Source organism: Sardina pilchardus, chromosome 24 (genome assembly GCF_963854185.1).
Source record: "Sardina pilchardus chromosome 24, fSarPil1.1, whole genome shotgun sequence".
NCBI lineage: Eukaryota > Metazoa > Chordata > Actinopteri > Clupeiformes > Clupeidae > Sardina > Sardina pilchardus.
The window spans coordinates 27,520,644-27,547,495 of record NC_085017.1 but is presented as its reverse complement, the minus strand read 5'-3'; the positions used below and the strand labels follow the sequence as shown (position 1 = coordinate 27,547,495).

The following is a 26,852-nucleotide window of genomic DNA, read 5'->3' as shown; positions in this document are numbered from 1 at the left end:
CCTATATTCGGGTGGCTATATTATCCTGGCCCTGTCTCTCTAACTTTTTCTTGTAATCCTCTGCGGAAAATTCACAGTAGTCACCATAGTATGGATATTCGCACTTGCACATGGCCCGAAAGATGTCACTGTTCATCATAGAAACACACTTACCCCCACCACAATTCTTCCCTTTGCAGGGGTCCTTTTTACCAAGAATTTCCTCCTGACTTTTAATCAGAACAACAACCTTGCCGCGCTTCACGCCTGGAGACTCATGACAGGCACCAGAGTAGATATAAGGAGTCTCATCCGAAAGTACTTGTGGAAAGATATAGTCCTCCATCTTCTCAGAGTTGTGGTAGTCATGAGCTTTCTTTGTGTAGGCGTGTATAGCCGTATATGTCTCAGCCAATGGGACCTCCCCTATTTTCACCGTTTTACTACATTCAAGGAGTGTATTTTCCACTTTATAGCAAAGCGTGTATGTGTTAATGCAACTGTCAATGGCATCCATAATGGCCTGTCTATGTGATGTCCGAGAGCCTTTCACCTGTCTGGCTACACTCACAGTGACCTCACCAATTGACTTGCTAGTGAAATGCCACACGAGGTGCCTCCTCAGTGTTGGAAAGATACTATTGGAGTGTTTGGATTTAAATGCCACCACCATCCAGTCGTACTGGTCATAATTCTTATTTAAAGAGTCCCAGACATCATTGGCTAGGATTTGACGGTTATTGTCTGTGTGTTTCTCAATTACTTCTTTTACATCATTTTGAACATATTCCATGGCACGAGAAACACATTCCCTACTGATTTTGGCGAAAAGCATGACTACATCATATGAAATTTGAACTAGCCATTTTTCTCTGGCCGGACACAGTATCTCTTTGACCGCATAGTACAATTGATTCATTGTATTTGCCTTGTATACAAGTACATTAACTACGACACTGACTTTGTCAAGATCCCTTTCATGACAGTTAAAATGTTCACTAAGTAGTTTGTCAAAACTCGCCTGGAAAGCTCCAGGCTCTATCAGCATGTTATGCAAATTACTTACAAGTTTAGGATTATATTTCTTCACAAACTCATTTATATGTGCCAACTTTCTTTGGTCATCGTTTTCACCCAAAACAGCATCATTCATTGTTACGAATAAATCCCATTCAGTATTGATTGCCTTCTCTGTATCACTGAAATATGAAGCCCAGATGTCCCACTTCACATTTTTAAAATGATCCTTCATTGTAAATTTCAGATTTTTGAATTCATTTTTTAAAGTAGCAACATTTAATTTTGCTTTATCATCAACATGATCCTTTCCCAACGACACTCCAGCCAGAGCAGCGCCAAGAAGAGCTGTTGGCAGCATGCCAAAGGGTGCTGTAATTAACGCTGTAACAGGGATGGCTGCGATTAACAGCTTCTCAAGGACATTAAGAGCAATATAACCCCCCTTTTTCAACCCTTGAGCCACTACTTTGCCTGCTAATTTGGGGTTGTTCAAGTCGTCCGCAGTGACTTACCCTGGTTTGCATTCGGGCTCGAGCATGCGTTTGGTAGGTGCGGAGGCGATCACCGTGGAGACCAGGAGGGGGGACGACATCAGCAGCAGGAGCAGCAGGCCAGCGGACGCCATGACTGATAACACACACAAACACACACTCATTATTATGACTCAACAGACAAACACAAACACACACTCGGTATTTTCTTTAACATACTCAACACAACACATGATTCATTTACCCTACTCAATACACAATGTCACAAATACACACTCGTCCAGAAGACTCAAAGACAGATCTGAAGACAGCTTTGTCATTATTGAGCACCATGATTTCCCCATCACCACCCACACCCACCAAACCCATATAATCTCCCATCACCATCCTGCACCCCATCATCCCACCACCCAATCAAACTTCCCAGGATCCCCTAAATACCCATCACCATCCCAACCCAAGCACATGGGCCAGTTGTTCAAAGGTCGGTTATCGGATTGGATCAAATTTGGAAAATTAGTTGTTCAAAAGGGAAAGAAGGATTCTGAATTCGGATCAGATCAAGTCATCCAATCCTGTTTGGAAATGGATCAAACCTTCAGGTTGTGTTGTTCAAAACTTTTCAGCAAGATTTGGATAACTTTGATTCAAATTAACAGGGTTACTTTTATTTGTGTTATATGATAAAGTAGACATAGGCTACCAATTAAGCCTTTCAGTATAGTAAAGTAAAAATAATAATGATATTGTCTACATGAAATAAACCCCCAAACAGATTTCAATAACAAACAAAAATAATATACAGGCGCGTAGGAACCACGGGGGTCGGGGGGGTCGGGACACCCCCAATGTTGGACCCCCTCCCGAAAGAAAAACGCTGCAAATTACAGATGTTGTTGATTACTTAGCTCAATTATATCCTCCTGAGTTACGGCCCCATAACTATAGCTATCGGTGCGCATCGGAGGTCTTTCACATTGTGTTTTAAGAATGTTTCCCGAAACGAAGCCCGTCTCAATAATGCAGCATGGAGCACTTCCTCACCTTGAGTGTCTGAAAGCTAATGGAGGCTACTCTCTCAGTCCAAATATTTAGTTACGGCCTTCTTTCATTCTTTTCGAAATAGTTAAGAGGATAGCCTATTGTGGGTGAATACAGTAGTCTACGATAGCCTAGATAAGTTAGTCTTACGGCTGTCGCTTTTAAATGTAGGCTTATCGCTTGACGTGGCACATAGCCTAATTATCTGGTTACCTGGATTTAGCAAGTCCATACACTTTGTTCATCCTATTATAGGCTATGCTTTTAAAATGAAATGTGTAACAATTTGCCTCTTATTATACACTGTCACGACGTACATAAGGTTACTGGCGGATATGAGCAACCGAAGGCCTCGGTTGACTTAAGATAAACGGGCAGAATGCCTGTTTACAAACTACGTCAAACATGCAATAATCTAACAAATGAAAAAACACAAATGAAAGATGAATAGGCTATTTGTCACAAATTAAGCAATGAGTTCGTTCGTGGCCACCTAGCGCGCAACTTACGCAGGTGAAGGCCCGACACTACTAATTAACACACAGCTTCATAATGCACAAACAAACACCCCCTCAAAGTTCAGTGTCCATACGTCCAAACAATAAACATAAGAAGCCGACAGTCAAAAACGACAACGAGATCTTCCAGACACGAAAAACAATGTTTATCTCACAGTTTGTTGAGTATCGTTCCAACACTGATGCGCAAGGCAATCTCAGCTTTCGCGTTCGTTAGCTGTATTCCAATGAGAAAAATCCACAAGGAAATGGCCACGGCAATGCAGCATACGGAATCTTCTAACCACGTTACTTTGTTGAGCTGGCTGCATACAGGTAACAATAGCCACAGCGCGCCCTCCCTGCGTCTCCATTTAAACTAAGGGCAAACCCATTCATTGTGCCCATAACGCGCATCCATCTGTCAGCTGACATAAAATTTACTTAGATGGCATATGAAAAGTCAAGAAGAAGAAACATATTTTCATTTAAGCAACGTTTATGCAACCATGTAAAGGGAAGCATTGGGGGAGTCAGTTTAAGTTGTCCTAAAGACTAGCTGTGTGCGTTTTTTATCTCTTATGTGACTTATAATTCGCCCCCTTTATTTATTAATATATAAAAAATTCGCAACGGACCTCATTCTTGTCCCCCCCAATGCTTACTACGTTCCTACGCGCCTGATAATATATTCAATTTTTCATCTCTGTCTCTGTCATTCATCACTGTATATTATTGATTATTAGCAGCAGCAATTGAGGATAAGTGGAGAGAAGTTAATTCATTAGCAGCAAGTAAGGATGTTAAGCAAATTAACTTTGTACGTCAGGGGGGTCAACAGCGTTCCACGAAGGCCAGGTGTAAAACCGGCTCTTTAGTTAATGGAGCGGGGTGGGAAATGAAGGTTGATCTAGGCCAGCAGATGGCAGTACCTTCGCATATAGTGAGCACTAGGTTGAGACCGGACCTTCTTCTGTGGTCAGATAGAGATAAAGTGGTTTACATGGTCGAGTTAATTGTTCCTTGGGAAGACAGAGTAGAAGAGGCCAATGAGTTAAAGAGAGCAAAATACACTGAAATAGCAGAGGAGGCAGCGCAGCGAGGTTGGAGTGTGAGATTAAGGCCTATTGAAATTGGTGCGCGAGGGTTTGTGGCCAGATCTGCTATTGGCTTGCTGTCTGAGTTGGGCATTCGTGGACGAAGTCTAAGGTAAGTGGTTAGTAACATGTCTTTGGCAGCAGAACGAGCAAGTGAATGGTTGTGGGTGAGGAGAAGCTCTCCTTCCTGGGGTAAGGTAAGCTAGCTGGCTTATTTGTTCTGTGTTTGTGACACGGTGACTAGGGTTATGGTGTGTGCGTGTTGCTGAGTTGACCCACAACGGCAACATGGTAGCATGTAGCATAGCTGGCTTATTTGTTCTGTGTTTGTGACACAGTGACTAGGGTTATGGTGTGTTCTTGTTGCTGAGTTGACCCACAACGGCACCGGCAACATGGTAGCATGTAGCATAGCACAAGCTAAGCTAGCTGGTTTGTTGCAATGTGGTAGTATGGTGGCAGCATGGTTATGGTGTGTTCGTGTTGCTGAGTTGACCCACAACGGCGCCGGCAACGGTTACATGTCGGCAGTCCGACATCCTGCCAGTCCGACATCCCTTTCGTCCGACATGCCGCTATTCAGACATGGTGTTATTCCGACAGCTGCCAATCCGACACATTTTAGTACCCCCACTCCGACAGTTTACAAATCCTATTTTTTTCCACGTCAATCTAACGGACCTATATGAGCCCGACGGACGCAAAGTGCGTCAAAAAACACACCCATTCTTCTCTGTTACATTGCTCCACGATTATTAGTCACAGCGAGATGAGACCTATATTGCATGAAAGAGCTCAGAACCGGGGCTTTCCAACGAGACTAGACACGTGTCTGTACGATCAAGTATGAAAATAAAAAATGAATTTAAAGTATATCATATTTACAGTCTATATTGCTCTGCGTTCACCCATGCAGCCACTGCTCTCGCTTGAATTACTCCGGGACCAGGCATCGCACAGACATAACACGCATATCAAATGAAAGAGGAGAAACAGAGCTTTCCATTGATACCAAACACATCGATCCTTTTGTGTTATAGAAACAGACGAAGTGACAAACAAATAAGAATCATATAGCTTCGGCTACCGCTACTTTCGTTTGATTTACGCGTGGTTAAAAAGATACGGCTTGCATGTCAGATAAAATAGGAGAGCTAAAGCTATCCACAGATACCAAATACAACCTTCTTGGCCATAAAACAGACGAAGTGACAGCAAAATAATAACTTAATGTAGCTCCACTTAGTCCGCGAATAATGAGACAGAGAAGAAAACTTGCCATGTCTATAGAACTGCTTTCACTTCCCCGAGTCGTGCACGCAACAGACACATAACCATATCAAGAAGTCTTCACAATTACATTTTAAATGTGAATCTTTATTATTTTACACAATTGGATATAGTTATGACATTAATAGCCTATTAATGACCTCATGTCGGAATGGCACGTTGTTTGAAAAAAAAGTTAAATACCGCCACTGCGACCATGGAAAAAAAAAATGTCGGAGTGGTGGGACTTTCTCCCATAAAGAGACATGCCTCCACTACGACAATTGGACGTCAATGTCGGAGTGCTGGTATGTCGGAATGAATGGCGGTAGCCGCCGGCAACATGGTAGCATGTAGCATAGCTGGGGCCTATTGCACAAAACTAGGATAAGGGATTAACCCGGGATATCTTGGTTATCCTGGCTCAATTTATCCGTGATCCAGTTGCACAAAAGCGGGATAGGGGGCAGCAGGATATGTTATGGTATAAGTTACCATGGCGATTTATTCTGTGGAGCTAGCCTGCTCCTGACCAGGCTAACATCCAAGATAAGTTGATTCTAATGGTAATTACATTATCTGATTGGTTCAGCTAGCTGTCATTCAAATGAGACCTCCACGTGATTTTTTTTAAAGAGCTGTAGATTCCATTTATATATTATTTGCTACATGCATTTACTCGCAAAACACAGCAGAATGTCTGCCTAATACCATATGGATGTCATTTAAATTATGGTGGCCTTATAATTAATAACATAGCCTACTCGTTGTTTGCTTCTTTTTTGACAGATGTTTGATGAATAGGCTGCTGTAGGGTTGTAGTTGATTGGAAGTGGAGGGGACATTTTTCGAAGGTGTTTTCAACTAATTCGGCTTTTAAGACAAATTAAGATACTTTGTGCATCTTTGCAGTGGCAAAGCGCTTCCTTAATGACGTTGCGTGCCGAGACAAGGAAGCTCTCACACGTGGGTGCATACGTAAATTTGCATTCAGTTGATCTGCCACACCTACTCCCGCTATGTAACAGAAATAATCATGATCCCCCATCCAAAAAAGTAAAACTTTACCTCGTTGTTAGTCTATATCAAAAGCGGTTGTTCACTTTGTGTGCAAGACGCTATTTTTCGCGTCTTTTTTATTCCAACCTCGAGTTATTTGGGGAGAAACGAGAACACGCACATACACCGAATAACTTACACCTGGCTTGATGAATCCGTGTCTGCTCCTCCTGGATTGGTCTTTGTGCAACCAATTCAGCCGGTATGCTCTTGTTTAGGATTCAGTGATCGCGGCTCAGTAACTTATCCCGGATGTCTTAATTCTGCTTTTGTGCAACGGGCCCCAGGTTTATTTGTTCGGTGTTTGTGACACGGTGACTAGGGTTATGGTGTGTTCGTGTTGCTGAGTTGACCCACAACGGCGCCGGCAACATGGTAGCATGTAGCATAGCACAAGCTAACCTAGCTGGTTTGTTTGTTGCAATGTGGTAGTATGGTGGCAGCATGGAGGGGAGTGTCTCCAGGACGCTGGTTTCACTGTTAAGCCTTCATGAGGTGTCGTGGGCCTAACTTAACGAAACATCGGTGAATGAGGGTGCCCACTTGATAACTCCAATGACATGCTGTATACCATATACTGCTGTGGGATTGGCCATCTGTCTTGTGTTTGTGACCATTGGTTAACATATTGGTGGTTAGCCTGCTTCTTTAAGTTAATGTTGGACAGAGGCTTCTTAATGTGTGTTTGCCTTGGATGCATGTTTGTTTTTTTATAGATTTATCATCCTTATAATAGTTTAGTCAGATTCGCTATGCCAGGCTACTTACCACACAGTTTTCTGGTGCAGTCTTGATTTGTATTATTGCCCTGCCCACCATAGCAACCATAAACCAATCAAATCAACTGTTACTTGTCAAGCACAGTTATGACAACAGTTTAACATCCTTTGCAGTCATTGGCTCTAAATTCCAGAGGGGCCCCCAAACCTTAAATGGCCCATTTTACCTGATGGCCCATTTTACCTGATATCACCCAATGTACAGTATTCTTCAAAACGGTTTCCAGGTACAGTATATGACTTTTCCATGTAGGCTATAATCAGGGGCCAGTTGTTAAAAAAATGTAAGATGAAAAATGATATGTATTATTTTTGTTTGTTATTGAAATCTGTTTGGGGGTTTATTTAATGTGGACAAGATCATTTTTATTTTTACTTTAACATTGATTAAGTAATACATTTGTATGATTTAGTGTATATACTTTTATTTATATTTTGCACTTTCTCAAATCTAACCGTTACAATGATAAAGTAGACATACTGTAGCCTACAGTCTGTCTACTTTATCATTGTAACGGTTAGATTTCATACAAATGTATTACTTGATCAATGTTAAAGTTTTAGTACATTTTCTTCCTGAAATCCATCTTGAAATCCTACCCCTTGTTGGGATCAGGGTAATCCTGTTTTTTTGGATCAAAGTTAAACAAATCCTTATAGGTGCATGTACAGTCAACGTTTCTGACCTGTCGCACGACAAATTTCAGCCTTGCGCAGGCAGGTTGTGCAATGGAGATATTTTTTCAGGCTAGGATGGATATAAAGTTAACAAAGTAACCAGTGACAGTTGCAACAGGAGCTAGCCTGCCACTAAAAAAAATCTTACCCACTCCATAATACACCTAAGGCAGATATATTACAATGGCAGACTGTCAATGTAAATGTCTGTGTTGATGATAGAAATAAAACTATCCTTGCATCGCATTGCAGAATATTTTGTTCCCTGTAGTTGGTACTATGCATAGGGACTAGTCGATATAATTTATTTGCCTTAGGTGTACTGTGAAGTGGGTAAGATTGTTTTTAGTGGCAGGCTAGCACACGTCATTGACTTGCCCTATAGTATCAGCACCCGCAAACTCTGCAACTAGAAGGACTCAATGAAATATGCTGAAAACAGTCTCCACTGATTAATATCACACTGGCTAACTTATTATTCCTATTCGGTCCTACCTTATGTCCGAAATTCCGAACTACCCCTTTAAAGTTCATTTGAATTCCTATGGACTAGTCTCTGTAAAATCTGTATTGTATAAAAATGTAATATAGCCAACGTCAAGCACACTCAAGGACAGACCTGAAGACAGATGTGTTGAGACTCCAGAGCAGGTCCGTCTGATACGTGCTTGGTCAGCGGGCTGGTGGGTCAGCAGACGTCTTGTTGCCGTGACAGCGAAGGTCTCTGATGGCAGTCTGTAGATAGATGCGTCTCAAACGAAGGTCTCTGATGGCAGTCTGTCAGGTGATGCGTCTCAAACGAAGGTCTCTGATGGCAGTCTGTCAGGTGATGTGTCTCAGATGTTTTAGCTCAACAGCATAGAAACAACTGTCTTTATAGTTGTCTTTATAGAAAGACCAGTGGCCACACCTTCTCAGGTGCAGGTAGATTCTCATGGCCAGGTGGAGCTAAAGAGAAGCCCATCCCCTCAGATCTTTTGGGTTCTGTGGTTAAAAAAAAAAACACTGTTTTATATCAATTGCGTTTTACTACACATATTTTGGAATATTTAACATGCCAGCATACCTTGTGGATACCATGCAATAGTCTGCGTCACCTGCAGCTTGCTTGTTTAATTTCAGTCATTCAGGCAGTAGCCAATGCTTTGATTCTCTGAAGCCAATAGTTTGACTGACACTACACACATCTTGGCTGCAATTGAACAAATGTTACAAATATAACAAAATATAATACAAATATACAGTAACAGATATCTATCTATTAATGCAAGGGACGTCTGTCTGTGTGTCACTGTCTGTCTGTCTGTCTGTCTGTTCCACGCATAACTCTCGACCACTCATCCGACTGCTCTCAAATTTGGTGGGTATCATCCTAATGGCAGTGTGCGCAGTGCCAAATTTCATGTTATACGAACAAAAAATGCCACATCTACGGGCTCTGCACTAGTAACTTTGATTCTCTGAACACTAGACATCATAGTTGGATATCGCCCTTGATGCGTGTTCTACTGAACCCTAAACAACCAATCTTGGTAGAATTTGTAACTTGGAAACGTCTGTATTCCACTAATGAACTTTGCCCACACAAACCGTGGCACTGCATTACTGGACACTTGGCGGTTTTACTAGATAAAATCAGGCCGTGTCAGTTAGCTCAAGCCAGTCCAGTCCATTCAAATTACAACCGTCTCTTCACCTGCTCAGCTGCTCTGGCTGTTACTTGCGTTTAGCCTCCCCTACATCCCTGTGTGTGAGAGAGACCCACTGTCTTTGGCTGTCTTTCCACATTTGCCTCCTGTCTTTCTGAGGCATCTTGCAGCACTGCAAAATTCAAGTTTCATGTTTATAAATAATTCAGATCATGTTTATAAATAATAATAAAAAACATAACAGTGTAAACGACAACCTGAACTGACATTTAATCCAATAATCTAGATTTTACTCAGCTTTATGTGACTCATGTTGTTTTGAATGAAAACTATTGTTTTTGGCAAAAGCCGATAAAACATGCTTTAGATCATTAGCTCAAATGTAGGGCTGGGCTGGGGCTTCATTACAGAAACATCACAACTCTGAAATGCTACATCATCTCAGTTTAAGATTACGTACAGTTTGTGGTATTACAGAAACATGTTTACTCTCTACATTTAGGAAATGATCTTATTCTAGGATTTGAATTCTCTATCAAAGACTTGAAGCTAGAATGAAAGTGTATATCTATACAGTAAAGTTGTTTCCTTACCAACAGTGTGTTCTATTATGAGTTTACAAATGTTACTGGACAAGTAGGAAGTAATGTAAGGAATTCCTGGCCAATGTGATAATTAGGCTGACTCCTTCATGAGGACAAAAGGTCTGGTCATTCAAGGCTAAGACAATTCATTTGTCTCTGGAACAGAAAAATGATATGTAAAACATGTGCACACATCTGCATGTAAAACTCCTTAATCTCATCAGGGAACGTCATGGCAGTTGAAACAGTATTTGGGTATGACAGCACTCTGGGTAGAATCCATTTGAAACTGAGTGCCCACATTACAGTGCACTGATGAACTCTCCCCATCCAGACCATGGCATGGCGTTACTAGGTGGTTTTACTAGATAAAATCAGGCTGTGTCGCTCAGCTCCAGCAAGTCCAGTACATTCAAATTTCAACCGTCTTTTCACTTGCTATGGCTGTCTGTTGGTTAGGCTGGACCATGGCAGAGACCACTGGAGGAGCAGCTGATCAAATTCTAAAGATGGGCACATGGAAATGGACATTTTACATCATTTACTGTTCAATGTGTGAAATTACAACAGCCCATATTCAAACAGAACTCAACATGGAATCGTAGAACAAACCACATCTTATTACAGGATATCAATGTACCCCGCCAAGTGAAATCAGCCGTGCTGGGCACGTGCTTGGCCAAAATCACAAGATTATTTTATTTATTTTTCCTACTGTACAGCAGCGCTTCATTTAAGGGAAACTATGCAGGATTGGCGATTTCATCTCCGGTTTCGGTTTTCGCTTTCGCTCGTTTTATGCTTGCATATTTCTCTGCAGAGCTTCCCCTACAGCTTTAGCGTGTATATTTAGACATATATAGTGTTACGACTGTATGCACTTTGTATTGTGTGTTCCCAGTACTGTTTGTCCCTGTTCCTCTTCTGTTCCTTCCATCTCTGATCAGGTGCTCTGCTTGTAATGGCCTTGATTGACAGCACCTGGCCTGGTGATTGACTGAGCTCGAGGATCCAGGTTATGTCCAGAAGTCAAGCGTGCACGCTGGGTAGTACCTTCTTCCCAGTAGCGTATTAGTTAGCTTGCTCCTCAGTATGCGTCCCTACCTACATTTGGACAGCACTAACTAGTTGGCGTCACCTGACTCGGGGAGGGGGGTGTGTTGACGATTTGCATGACGTGTGGAGCTTGACCTGCACTGCGCAATGGATTATGGGATACCTGAGGGCAAAAAAGATGCATCGATGCACGCTTGGAAATCACGCCAAACGAAGTAGCCAACTAGTGAGAGCGCTTGACTTTCGGACAGTCTATTCTGACGTAACTTCCGGAAAATGCACACTGCCCAGCGTGCACGCTTGACTTCTAGACACAACCCTAGTTCCTCAGGAGAGGCTTTTTGCATGGGGACTGCTGACTGTCTTGCTGCCTCTCAATCTGGGATTTTGTCTTGTTACCTTGATTTGGACTTTGGTTATGTCTGTATGTAGTGTCTTGAAAATGTACATCTTAATGTTAATAAATCCCACTGGTTGGGTTATTTTAAAAAGGTGTTCTTGTTTACTAGGATTTGGGGTCAGTGGTGGATTGTTGTTCACCCCTAAAGGCCCATATTTGCGTTGGGGTGTAACAATAGGCTATATACATGTACTTATAAATTGCAAGCGTGGTTCTTGTTTCTTAAGCGTTTCAGACTTCTAGATGTAAACAAGGAGCGATCGCCTCCAAGACAAACTGCAAGGCTGCAATAGCGGATAGGGACACTGGGGGCGGGAGGAAATGTTACTGTTTTCGATAAAACTGGTCAGTCAAGCAAAACAACGATTCTTAAGCGATTTTATGACTATGAAAATGTTGCATAGGGTCTGTTTAATCTTGAGCGACGATGTCATTGCATGATCATTAGCTAATCAAACCGCAGCTCAGCTCAGCTGTCATCCTCTCATCTCTGTCTGTCGGGTCTCCCCAGTCCGCTATTTGAGAGCTGGCGCTGGTTCTGAAACACTATTGGCTGATCTCTGTTCAATAGGCGGGACTTAGCGGTGAGTTTGGCAAGCAGGCAGGGAGGCAGACAGCGTGATGCAGAGAAGTGGACAGGTAACAACACAGTGCTCTTGCAGACTGACTCCCTAAATCAACATTATGTATAAATATTTGACAAACATCTCTCAAAAAGGATGTGTTGGAACGTCGACGTGTTTAGATGAGGACAACACAGGAGGACAACACAGTTTGTGTTGTTTTCCAACACAAGTTGTGTTATTTTCAACACATCCTTTTTGAAAATACATTAAATACGCCCAAGGTAGACTCACAATTGTGTGCATTAGGCTTTTAGGCTGTGTCTGTGTCAGGCATACTGTAACAATGGAAAGCTGACTGTGGTGGTAGTGCCAGTAGCCCAAAAACATCAACTGGAAATGGAATATTATCCAAATCCTTATGAGCTGTCTGTTAACATTGCAAGTAGTCTAGCAGCCATCCAATGTAAATGCTATGAAATTAAGCCTGTCTCCTTCTGGAATTAGCTTAACATAGCCTACTGTTCAACTATAGCCTATGGTCAACTTGCCTGAAGAGTTGTAGCCTACACTGCAAAATATGTTTAGGCTGTAGGCTGTTTTTGAGTGAATGACCAATAATGTTACAGTTACAGATACAGATACAGTTATGGTGCTTAGCAGACGCTTTTGTCCTAAGCGACATACAAACAAAACAATACAATAATTAAATTTAGCAGTTGATCAGACTATAGTGTCGACTAAAGAGAATAGCTACTTAAACAATAAATACAGTAAGCAATCCAATGAAGATAAAAACAATGACTAAATTTAAACAATTAAGTCAGTTAGCTCCAATCTGTTCATACAAATTACAGAAATGTCCTACATGTGAAATCCTATCTCAGTTAAAGATGACATTTAGGGTTTCTGGTTCACTTGTAGTTACAACACCTAACCACCGAATACACCTCAATGGTTGGGGGCAGCAGAGAGCAGTCTAACTACTGATATGCAACTCCACCATAGAAACTATTGCATTTAGATGAAAATGACTTTTAAATAGCTGTCCACTGTAGTGACCGCTAAGCACCAGAGGGTTTATTAGCAGTGGATAAAACAGTTATGTGAGGTTATGTGAACTTGTAGCAACCATAGCATCAAAAACAACCCAGTATCTCTGTGGAAAAAGAATGAGCTGAGAGACAGGCAGGCGGGTTGGGCCAGGCTACGGTCGGCCTTCCCACAGATGGAGATACTGTATGTTCAGGCCTTCGGGCAGAGTGTATCAGGGTTTCACTAGTGTTCACCATCCACTCATAGAACACCTAAAGCATGATCGGAACCCAATGAAGTCTAAATAGGATATGTTTATTCTACATTTTTTGATTCGATTGCTCTTTTGGCAAAACCATAAACAGTTTTTCCACATATAAAACACAATAGCTCTAACACATTTTTGGAAACCTTCCACCCTTTTGTCAAACGTATGAACACAAACCTCCATTCTCAATCCTTTATTTATTTATTTATTTATTTATTTTTACTGGATTTACAGTGAATGTTGAGTAATGAAATCTTTTTTGCTTTGTTTTGCTTGTTTTTTAGATGCAAAATGTATGAACTGTGTTGTAAACAATGTCCATTCCTCCTGGACCTATATTCCCTACCCTGAACACTGCACTCTCAAAAATAGTTTTCTATTTTGTGATGTAGCAAGGACTGCTCAGTGGTGTTTTCATTATGGCTGCTTTGTGAATGATCTGAAGACATGAGAAAAAGGTGAGAGGTTTCAAAAACTGTGTTTCAGCAATTATGAAACACTGTATTCTATTACAGCACAGTGTCCCCATGGGAGTTGATGCTTTTTGATCAGAGAGAAATATCCACCTACTAGCTTCCCACCAACCCCACAACGACAACATTACAGTTACTGCCTTTGAGCGCCATCTACTGGCATGGGCATGTACACACGAGAATCGAGCCAAGAACACACAGCAGCGGGAGCAGCTTACTGGTGCATTTCACACAGGCATCACACACACACAAACACACACACACACACACACACACACACACACACACACACACACACACACACACACACACACACACACACACACACAAACACACACACAAACACACACACACACACACACACACTATATATAGGCTATATAGGTAGTGTTTTCGTTCCAGAGGAAGAAAGACTGAGACACACACACCTATGAGTAACCTGTAACACAAGTGTGAGTTAGAATGGCTAAACCAGGGAACTCCAGCTTACCTTAGTCGACAGACTTCTTTGAAACATAAGATGGTGTGGTCAAAAATCTCAGGTGTGAGAATTCACAAAAGCAGTTTTAAGACATCCACGATAACTGAAAAAGTGAGGCTTGACATAGCGTTGTCTGGTAATCTTATCTCAACTTGTTTCACTAACGGCAATCCAGGATGAATAGGAGCAACTATGTCAAGTCAGGTTTAAGTAATTCAGGATACGTGCGCGTTCTCGTTTCTCCCCAAAACAACTCACGGTTGGAATAATAAAGACGCGGAAAATAGCGTCATTCACACAAAGTGAACAACCGCTTTTGATATACTGTAGACTAACAACAAAGAAACGTTTTCCTTTTTTGAATGGGGAATCATGACTATTTCTGTAACATAGCGGGAGTAGGTAGGCAGACCAACTGAATGCAAATTCACGTACAGTGTGGGTGCTTCTTTATCTCTTCCTCCCTCGTCATTAAGAACTCTCTGGGGCCCATTGTCAGTACTGGACGCTGTAGCAACTGGACAGAGTTGTGAAAAGGAAAATTATATCATGTTCACAATGACCTCACTGCACAACCAGGGTTATATACTGTACATTTGTTCCTGCTTCCAATACTTTTGCAGACTGCACTGGGGTGCTGAAATTAACATGTGATAAGCAGGAGGACGCAGCAGTAAAAAGTTACACTCCCACACAGCCACACACACACACACACACACACACACACAGGACACACAGACAACTGAGCCCAGAAAGCTTGTTTAGGCCGGAGCAGAGGTGCATGTTGGGTAGTCCCCAGCATGCACTGGGGCTTAGTGTTTCTATGGAGCTGTAAGATAAGTGGGCGGGGATGGGATGGGGCACTCTGTAATTTGTCCCTCGGTGGATGCCGTAGTATGATTACAGTATGGCATCAGAGTAGATGGATGGGTACACAGCACAGCACAGCAGAAGCCAACACACACACACACACACACACACACACATGCTTGCTGTTCAGGCTGCTCACTTTTCCCTGTGTGTGTTTACACAAACACACAACCTTGCATGTCTGTGTGTAACACTGTGTTTGTAAAAAGGTGGTCTGTCGAAGCAGTCAAAACCTTTGAATTAATTGGTATGTTTAGTTTCCACGTACGCGCATGCACACACACACACACACACACACACACACACACACACACACATACCATGGGGTCAGTAGGATGTTGTTTGGAGAGATGAGGGCCTGGAGAGGTATCAGTGAAAGGGAGAGAGAGAAAGAGAAATAGAGAGAGAGGGAGCGAGAGGGAGAAAGAGAGAAAGACAGAGAAGGAGGGAGGGAGAGAGAGGGAGAAGGGGAGAGAGAGAGGAAGTGATAGAGAAAGGGAGAGAGGGAAGAACAAGGGGGGAGAGAAAAAAGGAGAGGGAGGGAGAGAGAGAGGAATGTAGGGAGAAGGGGAGAGAGAGGAAGTGATAGAGAAAGGGAGAGAGGGAGGGAGAAGGGGAGGGAGAGAGAGGAAGAGAGGTAATCCATGCAGTACAGCAGTAGGTGGAGCTGCAGGCTTCAAATTGGGTGTACCATCCCACATGTACATTCTGGAACACACACACACACACACACGCAAGACGTAGATATAAAGGACAACACATCTCTCTCTGTTGAGAAAACAGGTGCTCTGTGTGTGTGTGTGTGTGTGTGTGGGGGGGTGCTTGAGAAAGAAAGCCTGGGCTGTTATATCATCTGAACCTTTGTTTTCTGATTCAGGCACACACACACACACTCACACACACACACACACACACACACACACACACACACACACACACACACACACACACTCAGACACCACACCACACCACACCACACACACACACACACACACACACACACACACACACACACACACACACACACACACACACACACACACACACACACCACACCACACCACACCACACCACACCACACCACACACACACACACTCTCACTCTCACTCTCACACACACACACACACGTCACACACACACACACACACACACGCATACACATGCATACACACCTGATGTACACACAGAGCTAACGGATTGAGCTGAGTGTGTACGTGACTGTGTGTGTGTGTGTGTATGCGGGTGTGTGTGTGACGTGTGTGTGTGCATGTGCGTGCGTGTGTGTGTGTGTGTGTGTGCGGGTGTGTGCTTTGCCTTGGTACACGCTGGGTTTTCAGGTCAGAACATCAGGTCTCATGTTCTTGTGAAAACTATCTTAACCCTATGAGCCCGACGGACGCAAAGTGCGTCAAAAAACGCACACATTTTCTTTGTTACATTGCTCCGCTATTATTAGTCACAGCGAGATGATACCTATATTGCAGGAAAGAGCAGAACCGGGGCTTTCCAACGATACTAGACACTTGTCTGTACAATCAAGTCTGAAAATAAAATAAAATCATGAAGTTAAATCAAAGTATATCATATTTACAGTCTATATTGCTCTGCGTTCACCGGCGCATCCAGAACTCTCGCTTGAATTACTCGCGGACCACGCATCGCACAGACATGACACGCATCAAATCAAATGAAAGAGGAGAAGCAGAGCTTTCCATTGATACCAAATACATCGATCATTTTGTATTATAAAATCAGACGAAGTGACAAACAAATAATAATGTTATATAGCTTCGGCTACCATTACTCTCGTTTGATTTACTCGTGAAACCGCCATCAGAAAGATATGACACGCATGTCATTGTCAGATGAAAGAGGAGAGCTAGAGCTATCCATAGATACCAAATACAACATTCTAGGCCATAAAACAGACGAAGTGACAGCAAAATAATAACTTCATTTAGCTCCACTTACCCCATGTTTTTGTGTGGCATAATAGCCTATGTTCAAAATCCAACGTTATCATGTGTTTCTCTATGGCAAGTCACATTCATAATACGGTTTTGAGATCCTAGCAAACTCCTGTATGGTATCCAATTCAAGACTCATACTGCATCCAAATGTGTTTGACAAATAAACACTTTTTTGCCTTTACTTTGTTCATTGCAATGCAGTAAAAATATTATAGAGAATCATCATCTGTGCATGGCATGTGTGCTACCGCGCAAACAAGTCAGGTCAGATCGGCTAGTGTCACATATGGAGCGCAAAAAGTGTCAAAAAGTCATTTCTCATCACTAAATAAAAATTGCCATTTATTTGAAAAGGTAAAAAATCACCGCTCATCCGTGTGAGGTGCAGGATTAACCCTCTATTGCATGAATTATCACCAATACTTAAAAAAAATGTTTTAATGTTTTTTTCTTATTTAAAATGGTTTAAATAATGAAAATTGAAAAAAAAATTGAAAAAAAAATTAAAGGGGGGGTAGTTGGTATTTTGTTGCCATATGGCAACAATGCGCAGTCGTGGAAAATGCTATAAAATCCCATTTTTCTTCAAAAACTTACTTTTATTTAATTATAAATGTTTTAAAAATGAATCTAATTAAGCTTACATTAGGTATGCTCTGATACATTGAGTTGTTAACCTAACATAATGCAGATTTAACTGTATTTTGGACAATAAAGTGACTATATCATGGTGATATTGCCATAGTGCAGTCCGCCTTGGAAATATATAGCCTTCCTTTAGGGCCATAACTTAATTGCTGTGATCAAAACCAAAGTTTATATTAAATAATGTCATCATTTAAGTTACTTTATTTAATTTGGATGCCTTTCATTCCCCAAATGTATAGGGTTCTATTGCAGTCAGAGGACATATTCAACTGTAGTGAGGCCGCACCGTCATAGAGCCCCCCCCTTCAGAGAGTGTGCAAATCCATACTGTACAAACAGAGAGACGGTATCATTCACATACACCCCTGACAGACTTCTCCTACCCTCTAAGCCATGCCTAAATCATATTTGGGGTCCCACATTCAAGGGTCAACCTAACCTAGGGTTCTCTATTGCGGTTCATACAACAGTTGCACAGGGCATGCCTTGGATGGTTCCACAGCAAGCCAGCCCACTTCTTACACCATTTATAGTGAGAGGAGAGAAGGATCACCCCATTTGCTCTTGAACTTTGGGCCTCAGGTGCTAAAGCTGTAGCCAAAGAGGCAGGACGAGTGACTGCAGTCTCTATCCGCTACATACATCAATGTTTTTCTCCTCATTGCAGCATTATAGCTAATCCTGATAATTCTTTGATGGAGAAGAAAACAATGTGCTTTTATGTTCTCAAAAATCCTAAACAAAAATGATGAAAACAGCATGTCTAGCTGACTGTGTAGTGACATATAACACAAAATACATCTTCACCGGTCCAGTCTCTATACTATCTGAACCTCATTCCACAAACAATTTGCGAATTGGTAAACATTTACATTGTCCTAAAAGACTCTAATATGTCTGGTATTAAAAATAAAAGTGTAAACATGTTTTTTTTTACATCGAAATATTGTCAAAAGTTGTTTATATTCCCAGAGTATACTAGTACTATGCAATCCTATTGTAATCCTATGATACCATTCACTTGAATGGACATAAAAAGTTCAATATTCGCATGTTGTTGCCATATGGCAACAAATACATTTTGCCAATTTACAGGAAACTCATTATATATAAAGTTATTTTAATGATAAATGCTTCATGTTTACATACTCCAGATAGTGTTTTCATTTTTTTTTCTCAAAGAAATCATGCCTAAATTCTGAATTTTGACCACCCAAAGGTAGCCCATAGGTGGTTGTGGTCACCTAGGTACCTCTCTGTATAAATAGAAGTATTAACAATATATCCTAGTCATGTGACCTAACAATTCTTTTTTTAAATCAAAATTTAAATTCCCTTTTTCAAATATAAATAGTAAAATGTAGGTTTTGTGTTACTGCCGATTAGAAACACTAAGATAAATCATGTGTTGCCATATGGCAACGCCATGCAATAGAGGGTTAAGAGTGACTGGATATCTAAGAGAAGAATCCGCACACTACAAGTCTTTGTGAAAAATAGCTTTACTGATAGCTAGCTTTCGGTCCAAAACTTTTTTTGGACCTTAAGCTATAGAGGAACTACGCCGCACCCCTCCAAACTCGTTCCAATATGCCAGATATTCAATCGGATTGGACTAATTGTTACGTCTTCTAATTTTGGGATGTTTGTTTTGTAGCTAACTACATGACACATTGGACAGACTAGATTCAAAAGTTTATCAGATCCACCTGATTCCGGGCTAAAATCAGGTCGAAATCAGAAACGATAAATAAAAAAATTAAAAATACACATCAATAAATTACTTTGATACAAAATAAAAAGCCCATTTCTTCAGCCCAGTAAAATACAAACTACAAGATACTATTTTGTATTTGAAATGCATCACAAAGCCCATCTCTGGACACAGTCAACAACCAAACCTTGAGCCCTGACTATCTATAGCTATACGTGTTACCTGTGTTGTTTGATGCTCCCTGAGTCTGAGTTTTACAGAAAACCATTCAGTTCGGCTTCATAGGTAGGCTAATTGCCTACATGCTGCCTATAAAAGAATTGCACACACATACGCACACGCACATGCACACACACACACACACACACACACACACACAGCCATTCATGTACCACCAGTCAACCTTTCACTCCAGAAAGTCCACATTCTGCTGGTCCCTGGCCCTGGAACCTCCTGTTGGTCCGACACCTCTCAATACCTCTAGCTCAGTTCAGCCACACCACACGTTCACCTCTCAGACACACGACACAGCATGATCAGCGTGCATTTAGGACCTCATAAAACTCATACGACTCTGAAACGTTAGATGCATGCGTAATGCGTATAGGCACAAAATACAGTACGGGAAATAAAAATGAGGACCAGACCAGGCAGTTTATTCAGTGTGTGTGTGTGCGTGTGTGTGTGTGAGAGAGAGAGAGAGAGAGAGAGAAAGAGAGAGGAGTCTCATTGCAAAAGCAAACAAACAAACAAAGACAAACCACACACACACACATCTTTTATTCCGTCTTAAATTACCTTTATATATATATTTCATATAAAATATAATAACTTTCACTTTCGGCAGTGGAATGAATGAGAAGCTGGAAAGGGGGGGTTGTAGATGAGATGAGGGGGAAGAGAGGAGGAGGCAGAGATTATGCTAAACCTCCACAGGCCCTGTTCTTTCCCTCGCTGGAGGAACCTCTCACCAGCACTCACGCTGCCCAGGGACGAGGTACCTGCACCCACACAGGCTGGTGCTCAGCTACCAGTGTGTGTGTGTGTGTGTGTGTGTGTGTGTGTGTGTGTGTGTGTGTGTGTGTGTGTGTGTGTGTGTGTGTGTGTGTGTGTGTGTGTGTGTGTGTGTGTGTGTGTGTGTGTGTGTGTGTGTGTGTGTGTGTGTGTGTGTGTGTGTGTGTGGGGGAAAGGGGGGGGGGGGGGGTTGTTGGTGGCCAGTGGGTCAGGACTCTTCTGTGCACACACCGGCCTGGCAAGAGGAGTGCCTCTCAGTGAGCACACACGCACAACACACCTGCAGACTGGAGGATGGCGTCTGTCAGGGTCCCTATGGCAATCAGTGCTCTGTCTCCAAGGAGACGACGTGTGATGGGAGGGGCTACATGGAGTAAGAAAAGCATGAGAGTGTGGATGGGAGGGGTCAGTTCTTTAAAGCTCCTGGGGTTTGCAGGAACTTAAAGGGGAAATGTTGAGTGTGGTGTCCTCAGACAATCTTGTTCTCCAATGCAGCGATCCTCTTTGTCACACTCTCCAGTGAGGCTCTTGTCAAGGAAATCATATTCTGATTATGGCTCATACTTTAACATAACAAAAATACCCATAAAAATAGTTATGTCCACCAATATACGATATGATATTTTTTCCAAGATACTGTACATACATACCTGCATGTTCTCATATTCTCCTCTATAAAATACATGGAATACTAACACATGTAAAACAACCGACACATACACAATCTCACATCAGTATAATACCATAAAAGGATATATTTTTTCGTTAATGCCTGTAAAGCATCTTCTACTTTTTTCTGGAACTTAACGATGGAGTCACATTCACAGGGATTCTCATCTGTAGGAAAAAGACAGGGGAAGCTTGTCTGCATTGTCATGTATGTATTTATGTATGTATGTATTATTTATGGACGCTCTCATACTTCCTCACATGCGTGCATATGTGTCAGTGACAGACAGATCGACAGTCAGACAGAAAGAAAGACAGACAGACAGAAAGACAGACAGAAAGACAGATGGACAGACAGAAAGACAGATGGACAGACAGACAGACAGATGCTCTCACCTGGGCAAACGTTGATTTGCAGCTTCTTGGCTATTTGCGTCATGGCTTTGAAGTCAGCCGTGTAGAAGTAGTGGTCGCCAATGGGCTCTGAGGCGATCTCCCTCAGCTCATCCTCCACTGCGTTGCCCACTCCCACGGCATACATCTTGAAACCTATAGTGCACACACGCAATGCTCATGAACACCATGTACATACACAGAGTGATACTACACAGAGCTATACATGCATATCCCCACACAATGCTCATAAACACCATGTACACGCACAGAGTGATACTACACAGAGGTATACATACATGCATATCCACACAGACTCAGACAAGCAGGCAAGTGGTCAGTGATAGCTATCCACACTCTCCCCTACGAGTGCCATCACTTTTCACTTCTCTCCTGGCCAGCCCCCACACTCTTCCTCTTCTCTTCACCTAGTTTCTCCTCCTTTACCCACCCTCTTTCCATCCCCTTCTCTCCTCCCTCTATCTCTCCCCTTGTCTGCTTACCGTTCTCTTTAGCCTTCCGTGCGGCATCGCCGATGTAATCCTGAGAGCGGCCGTCGGTGAAGACGATGCCCACTTTGGCTACACCAGGACGGGCCCCCTGGTTGACAGTGAAGCTGTTCTCCACGATGAAGCTCAGGGCCTGTTGAGGAGGCAGGATTAGAGGTGTGTGAAGTGTGTGTATGTGTATATGTGTGCGTGCGTGTGCAGGCGTGTGTGTGTGTGTGTCTATGTGTGTGTGAAGATGTTTAGTCAGAAAACTATGTGTGAGTGTGTATACATATACACCCATACCTGTCCAGTCATAGTTCCACGCTCCATGTAGGCCATCTTCTTGACGGCATCCTTCAGGTCTTTCTTGTTGTTGTAGCGACCCAGAGGGAACTCCTGGCGCACGGTGCTGGAGTACTGCACCAGGCCCACGTGGGCGCGGTTCTCGGCCACGTCCAGCTTGTCCACGATCTGGTTGATCCATTTCTTCACCAGCTCAAAGTTCTCCGGTCGCACGCTCTTGGAGCCGTCGATCAGGAACACGACGTCAGTCGCGGGATTACTGCAGGCTGCAGAGGGAGGGAGACAGAGAGAGGAAGAGAAAGAGAGAGAGAGAGAGAGAGAGAGAGAGAGAGAATGTTGTTGTGGCTTTTCTGAAAAGTTGGTGTAGAGCTGGATGCTTGCCTCAGAGGACAAGCGATATACACATACACACACATGCACACAAAAACACTCTGGCACAGACACACAAAAACACACTGGCACAGACACACAAAAACACACTGGCAGAAACACACACAGAGACACACATGAACTCACCACTGCAGGTTCTCCCATCCTCCTTCAGGGTCTGGCCCTCGTGGCACGCGCATTTGAATGATCCAGGTGTGCTGATGCACACCTGCTCGCAGTCATGATCACCAGTAGCACACAGGTCTGAGACTGCTGAGCCCAACGCACGTCCATACATACATGCATGCACACCCACACACACATACATACACACACACACACACACACACACACACACACACGGCAATGCAAGACCACCGATCCACCAACGCAAAACAAGCTCACACACACACACACACACACGCACACACACGCACACACACACACACGCACACATGTGCATACAGCAATGTATGTATACACACACAGACACACACACACAGACACAAAGCAGGGTAGCATGAGGTTAGAGGGGAGAGAATGACACTATGTCAGTTTTGAGAACTTAAGAACTAAGATGAGAATCTACAACACATTTAATGATCCACTGAAGTCTGCTAGAAGCTGCGGCTGAAGAGTTCTCACTGCTACTCATATTGCTGCTGATTGGACCTCCACAGAGGACAGTGGATCCTTAAAAACACAAGGCAGGACTGTCAGAACAACACATGGTGCACATTTGAGGGTTTTTCGTTGTTTAAGAAAAGATGGCTTACTGATGACAGTGGGCCCTATTGTTGTAGTATTATGTGAATGGTGTGTTTAATACTGGGTATGGCCAGAAGGAAATGCTTTATTTCTTGCTTTCAGTCATGTGCCTAATTTGATCAATGCTTAATGAGAGGCTACTTGGTCAAGTCTAACCTGCTCTGTGTTTCTGTGTCCTCTGGTCTGTGAAGAGCTGAATTGTTGTGTTTGCTTGGCAATGTTGTATTCTGACTAGTATATTAACACTATACTAATATTACAATTAGTGCCACTACTACTAATATTAATAATAATAACAATAATAACACTAACATTAATAATAATAATAATTATTATTATTATTATTTATATACATTTTAAACAACTCCAATGTTGATTGTGAGGCTGCAATGACATTGGCCGGGTTTCCCAAAATTGTTAAGAAGCTCTTAAGTGCTAAGAACTTCTTAGTAGCGTTGTAAGAATGTTCTAAGAACGCTCCTAAGAAGTTCTTAGGACTTAAGAGCTTCTTAACGATTTTGGGAAACCCGGCCATTGGCATTCTTTTCTGATTACATACTGTCTTTAGCTTCCACTTTAACTTAAAATGTTCACCACTTTGATAATTCATAGTGATAATGCTTTCATTTTTGTGTTTCTGTCATTATGTAACCCTAGCTCTTTGTCACTGTCTCTGTGCTGAAGAGAAAAGGGGATGGTCTGCACACTGTATAATGGCTCCAAAAATACTTTATTTATTTACTTTTCATCAGGAAGATCTGTTGATCAAAACATTTCCTCTTTAGTAAGTAAATAAAGTATGTTTTTGTCTGGCACCTGAAATCTTTTGGATGTGCACACCCGCTTCTTCAAAAACTGTCTCTGTGCTGACACAGAAATAGGGCCCACTCTGTCAACGAGCAAGTGTGCATGTGTGTGCTGCTCTGACACAGCCGTTCGTTCAGTCTGTATCACTCACACAGCCTCTCATTATGAAGTGATTAAAGCATGAAAGAGGTGATCCTCACACACAAGGCTCAGGGCTAGTGGTTAATCTTCTCAAAGAATGGTCAAAAAGGGGCATTCCTTAACAAAAAGCCATGCCCACCTTTGGCTTCCTTAAACTGTTGTTCGAAGAGTCTCCCCTTTCGTGATCCACCTGTTCTATTTCCCTCTCTCTCCATCCCTCCCTCCCTCCCTCCCTCCATCCATCCCTCCATCCCTCCCCCCCTCCCTCCCTCCCTCCCTGACTGTCTCTCACCGCAGAAGGCTTCCTGGAACTTCTTGGTGAGCTTCTCGATGAGGCTGTAGCTCTCCACGTAGTCCGTGTGCTCGTCCAGAGGCTCGCTGGCCATCTGCTTCAGCGTGTTCATGTCCACGCGCCCCACGCCGATAGCGAAGATCTCGATGCCCGCGTCTCGTGCCCGCGCTGCCACCTCACGTACGTTATCCTGTGGCCGTCCATCCGTCACAATAATGGCCACCTACACGCACACACACACACACACACAGGAATGCACAGAAAAGTGGATAATGAGTAGAAATGAGTAAAGCACAATCCCCAGCTCTCCTGCTCAGCATGATGTGTTTGGATGTTACGAATTTACCCTATCCCAGCCCATAGCATCTATTTATTTGTAAATGTACGTACTGTATTTATTCTTATACATAACCTTACTGCCCTTATTCTATTCTTACTGTTTTTCTATATTATTGTTGAGTGTTGTACTTGAGAGCAAAGATTAACCAGAGTCAAATTCCTTGTTTATTTATGCAAAGCTGGCAAACCAATAAAGCTGATTCTGATTCTCTTGACTCCGATGAGTGTCTGTGTCTGTCTGTGTGAGAGAGTGCATGTGGAGTGACCTTGCTGACTCCTTGGCTCTTGACGCGCGCGCCCTCGGCCTCGCTGAAGGCCACGTTAAGGGCGAACTGGATGGCCAGGCCGGTCATGGTGCCGGTGGACAGCGGCTCGATCTTGCCGACCGCCTTGGTCAGGGCGGCCTTGGTGCGGGTGGCCTTGAGCGATATCTCGTTCTTCACGCGGCTGGCGTAGTTGACCACTCCCACGCGGGTGGCGTCGGGCCTCACGTCCAGTCCCTCGATGACTTTGGCCAGGAAGACCTTGACCTGCTCGAACTCGGAGGGACGCACGCTACGGGAGCTGTCCACGATGAACACCAGGTCGGTGGGGCGAGTGTTGCACAGACCCGCCGCTGGTCAGGGAGGAAAACAACGTGGGAGAGACGGAACAGAGAAACATAGTTACATACAGGTGAGCAGAGGGACTGTGAGAGAGACGGAGAGAACTGTGAGATATCAACTTATGGCCTCCTTTCACCAAACAACGTTGACAAGATTTGGGAAAGATACTTGAAAGATTGGAGTCTTTTAACTAGTGCCCCCCATTCAAGCCTTACTCCAAAGATTACAATCTTTCAAGAATCTTTCCCAAATCTTGTCAAAGTTGTTTGGGGTGTAACAACAAAGGCCCTTAAGTAACTGAGAATAAGTCAACATATACTTTTATCTTTCCATATTTGACATGATTGTGGTGGTAAGTTTGAAAAACACACACACAACATTAGCAATATATTGAGCCCACAAGAACACTCAGTGCTCATCAATGGGTACAGTATGCCTGCAATATGGTTTACCACCTATCAGTGAAATTCATCTGTTAAGTTATGTTAATTGCTATTAATTAATGTAATAAAAGGGGACTTTCTAATAAAATATTCCCACTTGTCTGATACATAGACTACATCAATAAGATAAGTAAGATGTTTAGTAAGACACAGAGACAGACCCACTCCAACCAGTCTACAATGACTGAAACAATATCAATCACCAATGCATTGCTACTGAAAACTATCAAACTCACAATGATCTGTATAAACAGTAATTTTGTTAGACACAAATGATTCCATCCTCCTGCAGAACTTCTCACGCATGCTTTACTCAGAAGATGAAGAACCTCCTGACCCGAAATCATGCAGCACTGAATCATTTGCCTCTTTTGTAAAAAAAGAAAAATGCCTTTTTAGACACATGAGATGAATCACAAAATTGCCACTCACGTGCAGGCAAATTGCACACGCATGCAAGAGTAAAACACACATCTCACCCATAGCGGCGGCGTTCTGCATATCCATGCTTGTTCCCTGGGCTGCCCTCATGCCGAGGAGCAGCACACACACGACCTGCAACCATCCAGGAGCCATGGCGACCGGTAAGGCGGTAA

At 42.8% G+C, this 26,852-nt stretch overlaps 1 protein-coding gene across 1 annotated transcript; it reads right to left on the bottom strand.

Annotated features, from left to right (window-relative positions):
- Positions 1-1,507: 1,507 nt before the first annotated feature.
- matn1 (matrilin 1) lies at positions 1,508-26,832 on the bottom strand. The gene is made up of 10 exons (XM_062528988.1): positions 26,736-26,832; positions 25,475-25,824; positions 24,870-25,092; positions 23,009-23,131; positions 22,493-22,758; positions 22,202-22,340; positions 21,702-21,854; positions 21,380-21,473; positions 20,917-21,059; positions 1,508-1,626 (listed from the first exon to the last, which is right to left on the bottom strand). The coding sequence occupies exons 1-10, from the start codon at positions 26,830-26,832 to the stop codon at positions 1,508-1,510; spliced, it is 1,707 nt and encodes a 568-aa protein (XP_062384972.1).
- Positions 26,833-26,852: the final 20 nt, after the last annotated feature.